The sequence below is a fragment of the Benincasa hispida genome, chromosome 12, assembly GCF_027475165.1.
Source record: "Benincasa hispida cultivar pf3 chromosome 12, pf3_genome.v1.1, whole genome shotgun sequence".
In the NCBI taxonomy this organism is placed as follows: domain Eukaryota; kingdom Viridiplantae; phylum Streptophyta; class Magnoliopsida; order Cucurbitales; family Cucurbitaceae; genus Benincasa; species Benincasa hispida.
Genome location: NC_143489.1, coordinates 29,045,467 through 29,054,040, shown reverse-complemented (window position 1 = coordinate 29,054,040; position 8,574 = coordinate 29,045,467). Strand labels below are relative to the sequence as shown.

The 8,574-nt window shown below is 38.5% G+C and overlaps 1 protein-coding gene across 1 annotated transcript; it reads left to right on the top strand.

The window, feature by feature from the left end:
* The first annotated feature begins 5,126 nt into the window (after window positions 1–5,126).
* Window positions 5,127–5,699, top strand: LOC150031918 (uncharacterized). Its single transcript, XM_090308322.1, has one exon. The coding sequence runs from the start codon at window positions 5,127–5,129 to the stop codon at window positions 5,697–5,699; it is 573 nt and encodes a 190-aa protein (XP_090164448.1).
* Window positions 5,700–8,574: the final 2,875 nt, after the last annotated feature.

Sequence of the window (8,574 nt, the reverse complement as noted above, 5' to 3'; positions counted from 1 at the left end):
TTAATAAAGTGAAGTATAACCTTACAACTCTCCTCAACGAGTTGCAGACATACCAATCTTTACTGAAAAGTAAGGAGAGGCAGAAGGGTGAAGCAAATGTTGCTTCATCCTCCAGGACGTTCCATCAAGGTTCGACCTCAGGAACGAAGTCTGCACCTTCTACTTCTAACTCTATAAAAGGGAAGAAGAAGAAGGGTGGTAAGGGAAAAGAGAAGGCACCTGCTAACCCATCGTCTGTCGCCCCGAGGAGGCATCCACAAGTTGCTAAGGGAAAATGTTTCCATTACAACCAAGATGGACATTGGAAGAGGAACTTTCCTCCGTATCTGAAGGAGAAGAAAGCAGCCAAGGCTAAGGCCAAGGCGGATAAAGGTAAATATGATTTACTTGTGCTTGAAACTTGTTTAGTGGAGAATGATGATTCTGCCTGGATAATTGATTCAGGCACCACTAACCATGTTTGTTCTTCTTTTCAGGGGATTAGATCTTGACGACAGCTGGTGAGATGACGATGCGAGTAGGCACCGATCACGTCGTCTCAGCTGTGGCAGTGGGAGGACTCTAGTTAGCTTTACAGAATAGGTTTCTTATTTTAAATGATGTATATATTGTTCCTGAACTAAAAAGAAACCTTATTTCTGTAAAATGTTTATTGCAATGTAAATACACTATTTCTTTTGATTTGAATAAAGTGTTTATTCGTAAATATGGTGTTTTTATTTGCACAGCAAATCTGGAATCGAATTTATATGTGCTAAGGTCATTAGCCATTAATTCCCTCCATAATACTAAAATATTCAGAACTGCCATAACTAAATCAAAACGTCGATGAATTTCTCCAAAAGAAAATGCCCATCTTTGGCATCTACATTTAGGGCACATCAATCTGAGACGTTGGTGAAGAATGAACTTCTAAATGAGTTAGAAGAAAATTCTTTACCTATATGTGAATCTTGCCTTGAAGTTAAGATGACTAAACGACCTTTTACTGGAAAAGGTTCTAGAGCCAAGGAGCCTCTTGAGTTAGTACATTCTGACCTTTGTGGTCCTATGAATGTGCAAGTCCGAGGTGGCTATGAGTATTTTATCAGTTTTACTAATGATTACTCCAAGTATAGGTATGTTTATCTTATGCAACAGAAGTCTGAATCCTTTGAAAAGTTCAAAGAGTTCAAGGCTGAAGTTGAAACTGCATTGGATAGACGGATTAAAACACTTTAATCGGATCGAGGTGGAGATTTTTTGGACTCCACATTCCAGGACTATTTGATAGAACATAGAATCGTTTCCCAACTCTCAGCGCCGGGTACACCTCAGCGGAATGGTATAGTGGAGAGGAGAAATAAGACCTTGTTAGACATGGTTCACTCGATGATGAGTTATGCTTCCTTACCGGACTCGTTTTAGGGTTTCGTAGTGGAGACTGCGGTGTACATACTCAACTATGTTCCCTCCAAGAGTGTTGCCAGAACACCTCTTGAGTTGTGGAACGGACATAAAGCTAGTTTATGTCACTTCTGCATTTAGGGTTGCCCTGCACATGTGCTTGAGGCTAATCCCAAAAAGTTAGAATCACGGTCGAGGTTATGCCTTTTTGTAAGCTACCCCAAAGGTACACGAGAGGGTTATTTTTATGATCCAACGAAAAATAGGGTGTTTGTTTCAACAAACGCTACTTTCCTGGAGAAGGATCATATAAGGGAGCACAATCCACGAAGCAAAGTCGTGTTGCATGAGATTTTTAATGAAACTACTGAAACTTCAACAAGAGATGTTGAAGAGCCTGCTTCATCAACAAGATTTGTTGATGGGATTTCATCCAGTAGGTCGGTTCGACTTCGAGAGTTTAGGGAACCTCGACGTAGTGGGAGGGTTGCGAATCCACCCGTTCGCTATATGGTTTCACGAAAATCCTTGCTATGGTAGCAGATGGCGACGTTGAGGATCTGTTGTCTTATAAGAAGGCAATGGAGAATGTTGACCGAGATGAATGGGTCAAGGCCATGGCTCTTGAGATGGAGTCGATGTACTCCAACTCAGTATGGGATCTTGTAGATCAGCCTAATCTGGTTTTCCCTATAGGTTGTAAATGGATCTACAAGCACAAACGGGGTGCTGATAGGAAGGTACAGACCTTCAAGGCTCGACTTGTGCAAACGGTTATACTCAGGTAGAGGAAGTCGACTATGAGGAGACTTTCTCACCTGTTGCCATGTTAAAGTCGATCTGCATCCTCCTGTCCGTTATAGCTTATTATAATTATGAGATCTAGAAAATAGACGTTAAGACGACCTTTCTGAATGAAAATCTTGAGGAGACCATTTATATGGTACAGCCCGAGGGATTCACAACCCAAGGTCAAGAGCAAAAAGTTTGCAAACTGAATCGGTCCATTTATGGATTGAAACAGGGGTATCGATATTGGAACATACTGTTTGATGTTGCGATCAAGTCGTTTGGCTTTGACCAAAACGTTGATGAACCTTGTGTCTACAAGAAGATCATCAATACTGGTAGTTAACGGATGGTAGATCTCGTAGCTAAAGAGTTTAGTCAGATATTCACGTACCGTTAGAGCTTCGAGCCATAGGTCCACTAAGTCACCTGGGTACCTTGGATAAAGTCGAGAACCAATGTTTGGGTTAATTTGAAATGTTCAAATTGACAAGTGGAAGTTCAATTATATATGATATAATTGGGCTAGTTAATTATATATGATATAATTGGCTAAATGTATGAGATACATTAATTTGGAGGAAATTAGATATAAATATGATTTATATCAAGTAGAGGAGAAAATACTATAGTCGATATGTGATATCAAACTATAGGATATAAATATAATATGATTATATTAATTAATTAATTATATGATAATTAAAAAATTATCCACGTTCGGACGTGGGAACTGGGCTGCGTTGGTTATGGTAACCGGTGGATTAAAAAATGAAAATCGTTTTCATTTTTCACAATCGTGCATTTATATTTTCGTTCGTGCCCAAAAGAATTCGTGAAAGCGATCGCGAGAGCCTAAACTATAGAAGCTTGTCCGTCTAAATGATCGTCTACCTCACGTTTTCACAAAATGATCGTATATGTTTTTCCAAAATGATCGTTCAGCCTTTTATACATGATCGTGTAGCTCTTCTATACAATAAGCATTTTCGCTATACGATAGCACAGTTTCATCTCCCGCTTGTTTATCGTCTACACGACGTGCTGTCCTCCGTCCTCTACCAAATTCACCAAAGCCCACTCTTTGGGTTTTCAGATACCCGGGTTTCTCTTTTGGTGGTGTCGTCGCCACTACAGTGTTTGTGTACGTTCTGATCGTGCTATTGCAGTCGACATACCCGTCGGGCATTGGTAGATCCGTTGGAGGGTTTTCGCTACTTAGGGTTTAGACATTCGAAGAAAGTCTTCATCTGGTATGAACCCTTTCCTTGTTAATTATTATGTTCTGAGCATGCCGATAATTAGGTTTATATGCATAACTGTTTGTGTTGAATGTATATCTTTTGTGTTTCGATCACTGTGAAATCGGGAGTGATCTGAACCCGCTCATGAAACTCTCGGTATGAAATCCTTCACTTTTATGATTCGACGGAAAGCATAGTGTTTGTGTCTACGAATGCTACCTTCCTGAAGGAGGATGATATTAGGGAGCACAGTCCACGTAGTAAGATCGTGTTACATGAGCTTTCCAACGAAACTACTGAAACTTCAACAAGAGTTGTTAAAGGGTCTGTTTCATCAACAACAGTTGTTAATGATAGTTCATCTGATAAGTCAGTTCCACCTCAAGAGTTGAGGGAACCTTGACGCAGTGGGAGGGCTGCGAACCCGCCCGTTCGCTATATGGGTTTCACGAAAATCCTTTATGGTAGCACATGGCGACATTGATGATCTGTTGTCTGATTAGAAGGCAATGGAGGATGTAGACTGGGATGAATGGGTCATGGTCATAGATCTCGAGATGGAGTTGATGTACTTAAACTCAGTATGGGATCTTGTAGTTTAGCATGATGAGGTAAGATCTATAAGTTGTAAATGGATCTACAAGCACAAACGGGGTACTGATGCGAAGGTGCAAACCTTTAAGGCTCGACTTATGACAAATCGTTATACCCAGATAGAAAGAGTTGACTATGAGGAGACTTTCTCACCTGTTGTCATGTTAAAGTTGATATGCATCCTTCTGTTGAATATGGAAAATCACCTCTTACCTTGTATATATAATTTTATTCCCTGTAATTTGGATTTACTTTTATTCTTTCCATATGTACATTTTTTTTTTTTACTGTTATAAGTTTTTTCTTAATTAGCTATCATAGTTGTATATATAAGAGATGCTCCCTCTTGTAAAATCATCACAAGAAATATAGATAAAGTTATGTATTACAACATGGTATCAGAGCCAACTCTATGAATCTTGTCTATAGGTTTCATGTCTGAATCCCTAGAAAAGAAAACAGAAAACCTCAAATATACCTAGTAGCTGGAATCAGTGCACCAGAAGAAACCTCCATCAATTCCTTGTGTGAAGCTTCATGTCTGAAGAAAAACGCATCAAACCCAGCCAACAATTTGAAAATCTGAAGAACAAAGTCTTTGACCGACGAAACACAGTCGAAACACAATCTTTGACCGACGACCAAGAACACGTTCTTCAAACAAAGTTATCGACCGACGACCAAGAATACATGGGTGCCGATTCCCAAAATCTCATCTCCGTCATGGGTGGAAAACAAAATCACGGCAACCATAATCATCGACGAAACCTCGAGTGAAATGGTTAAGTTGCACCGGGTCGTGCGAATGAAGTCGGGTCGAAACTGGGTCAGTATCTTCTGGGTCGGATTGAGTTGACGAGACCACGAGTGAACAGGTTAAAATTACACGGGTCGAACCGGGTCTGAGTCTTCTGGGTCAGATCGGGTGAAATCACGAGTCGGGTATGGACGATTTTTTTTTTCCTTTTTCCTATTTCCTGCTTAATTAATTATTTTGCCAATCAACAATTTTTTATGGCATCCATAAATTCTAACAGTACTGAAGGGACCGTACTTCCAATTACTAATCATAAATTAAATGGAAGGAATTAACTACATTGGTCACAATCAGTTATGATGTTCATATGTGGAAAAGGAAAGGAAGATTACCTGTCAAGCAAAAATCCTATCCCAGACAAAGCTGATCAAAGATACAAGACATGGAAAGCGGAAAATAATATGGTTATGTCATGGCTAATCAACTCCATGACGACAGAGATTGGTGAAGGTTTTTTACTCTTCTCAACTACAAGTGAAATCTGGGAAGCAGCTCGTGAAACTTATTCTGACCAAGAAAATACTGCAGAGTCATTTGAAATTGAAGGAAAAATTCATGAGCTACGGCAAGGGGATATGCAAACTCACTATTTTACTCAACTATCTCGACTTTGGCAGCAACTAGACGTATTTGAATGCCATAAGTGGGAATGTGTTGCAGATGAAGCTACATTCAAAAAGATAGTTGAAAAGAAACGAGTGTTCAAATTTCTGCTTGGTCTTAATAAAGAAATCGATGAGGTACGTAGTAGAATCTTAGCTATTAAACCATTACCTAACATCAGAGAAGTTTTTGCAGAAGTGAGAAGAGGAGAAAGCAAGAAGAAACTAATGTTAGGAGTGACTGCCAATTCAGAATCTGAAGGATAAGCCTTACTTGCTCGAAACCTTGGTAATGAGGTACGTATAAATACTCATATCGTCATAGGAAACCAGAATTACACAGGAACTGAGAATCGACAACAAAAACCAAGACCATGGTGTGAACACTATAAAAAACCAGGACATACTAAAGAAGTGTGTTGGGATATTCATAGAAAACCTCCAAATTGGAAGCCCAACAAAGGTACAGGAGACAGACGTGGTAAGGCTTATCAAACAAGTACATCATCAGAAGGTAACGTCAACCTTGAATATAATGTATTTACTAAGGAGCAGTTAGACCTTCTCCAAAAACTATTCTGCCAACCGAAACCTACTAAAAAAAATCAGAAACCAGCGTAGCAACAATGGTACAATCAAGTAACTTTCTTTGGGCCCTTAATGCAACCAAAGAAAATTGTAGCACTTGGATTATTGACTCTGGTGCATCAGATCACATGACAGGTGACATCTCACTTTTATCTAACTACACACACTGTAACAGCCAAATTACTGTAAAGATTACCGATGGTACTTATTCTAAAGTAATATGAATTGTCAATGTGTTTATATCTAAAGATCTAGTATTAGATAATGTGTTGCATGTCCCAAACGCAATCTTCTTTCCATAAGCAAACTAACGTTTATGAAAAACACTGCAGTGCAACTTTCTACTCACATAATTGCATATTTCAGGATTTGAATTCGGGGAAGATGATTGGCAATGCTAAGGAAACCTCGGGTCTCTGCATACTAAATGCTCTTAAGCCACAAGTCAAGGAGTTAGGTCTTAGCAAATCTCGTTTTATTTCTAAAGACTATTATGATAGTACATCTAATTTTGTTGTCTCTAAAGATGATTATGTTAGTACATCTACGTTGGTTACTTCTAAAGACAATTATGATAGTACAATAATGTTATGGCATAATCGTTTAGGACATCCCAATTTTCTATATTTAAAACGAATGTTTCCAGATATTTTCAATAAAAGTTCTCAGGTGTTTCAATGTGAGTCTTGTGAAATGGCAAAATTGGCTTGATCCTCATATCCGGTAAGCGCATATAAACCCTCTTATCCCTTTTCTATGATGCATAGTGATGTTTGGGGACCTAGTAGAGTTCAGAATGTAACAGGAGCTAAATGGTTGTTTCATTTATCGATGATCACACTAGCCTTACTTGGGTGTTTTTAATGAAAGAAAAATCTGAAGTTACTTCCATGTTCCATAATCTGTTTGCCATGATTCTCAATCTCTTTAACACCAAAATCCAAATTCTTCACACTAACAATGCTAAGGATTATTTTTACACTTCCTTGAAAAAATTTCTAAACAAAAAAGGTATTGCCCACCTGAGTACATGTCCTAACACTCCCCAGCAAAATGGAATTGCGGAGAGAAAAAACAGACACCTCCTAGAAGTTTCTAGAGCTTTAATGTGTCACGCTAACACGCCTCACCTTTTTTGGGGAGAAACGGTTCTAACAGCCACCTACCTTATTAATAGAATGCCCTCTTGAATATTAGGCTTCAAAACTCCCTTACAAAAACTTAAGGAAGTATTTCCACATGATAGATTATTTTCTCAAGTCCCTTTAAAAATATTTGGTTGCACAGTCTTTGTCCAAGATCATAGACCCAATAGGAGTAAGTTAGATCCTAAGGCAATAAAATGCATCTTTCTCGGTTATGCTCCAAGCCAAAAGGGATACAAAGCCAAAAGGGATACAAATGTTATTCACCAACTACAAAAAGGTTCTATACATCCATGGATGTAACCTTCTTTGAAACTCAACCTTACTTCAAAAAGCAAGACATCATTGAACCTTCCACCCTCATAGAAAACGAAAAACTTCTGGAAAGTGAAGGAATCCAAAAACTAGATCTCTTTGAAGAGAGTGCTCCATATGTTCCTTATATACATAAAATAGATATTCCAATCAAGGCCCACCAGAAAGTAGGAAAGATCCTATAGTCTATACTAGAAGGAAGAACACCCTTGAACATGCACCAGTACTCAATCAAAACCCAACCGAAATACAGGAAAATCATGTCTCCAACTCCATAGCTGAAACACTTAGTGAAGACATTGATCTTCCTATTGCAAAACAAAAAGAGGTAAGAATATGTACGATGCATCCCATCCAAAACTACCTGTCCTGCAAAAACCTCTCTCCCAAGTTTAAAGCATTCATAACTACACTATCCCAAGTTTACATTCCGAATAATGTCTATGAAGCCCTCAATGACATTAATTGGAAGCAAGCTATATTAGACAAAATAAAGGCCTTGGAAAAGAACTACACATGGGAAATAATAGACCTACCTCCAGGAAAGAAAACAGTAGGATGGAAATGGATCTTCACCATCAAGTACAAGGCTAATGGAGAAATAGATAGGTTCAAATCTAGACTCATCGCCAAAGGATTCACCCAGTCCTATGGCATTGACTATCAAGAAACATTTGCCCCGGTAGCAAAATTAAATACTATTTATGTCCTATTTTCCCTAGTTGTGCATAATGATCAGATTCTTCACCAATTAGACATAAAGAATGCCTTCCTTAATGGAAACTTAGAAGAAGAAGTGTATATGGATATACCGACCGGTGTAGAATCTACTCAAACCATAAATAAAGTATGCAAATTCAAAAATCCCTATATGGCCTAAAACAATCCCCTAGGGCGTGGTTTGATAAATTCTCAAGAGTGGTAAATGAAAACGGATACTCACAATGTCAATTTGACCATATTCTCTTCGTCAAACATTCTTGCACAAGTAAAATAGCAATTATCATTGCTATGTAGATGACATTATCCTTACTGGAGACCATGAAGAAGAAATAAGAAATCTAAAACTTCTCTTAGCCAAGGAATTCGAAGTA

Coding starts and splice junctions, on each gene's coding strand:
- LOC150031918 (XM_090308322.1), top strand. CDS start 5,127: ATGATGTTCATATGTGGAAAAGGAAAGGAAGATTACCTGTCAAGCAAA.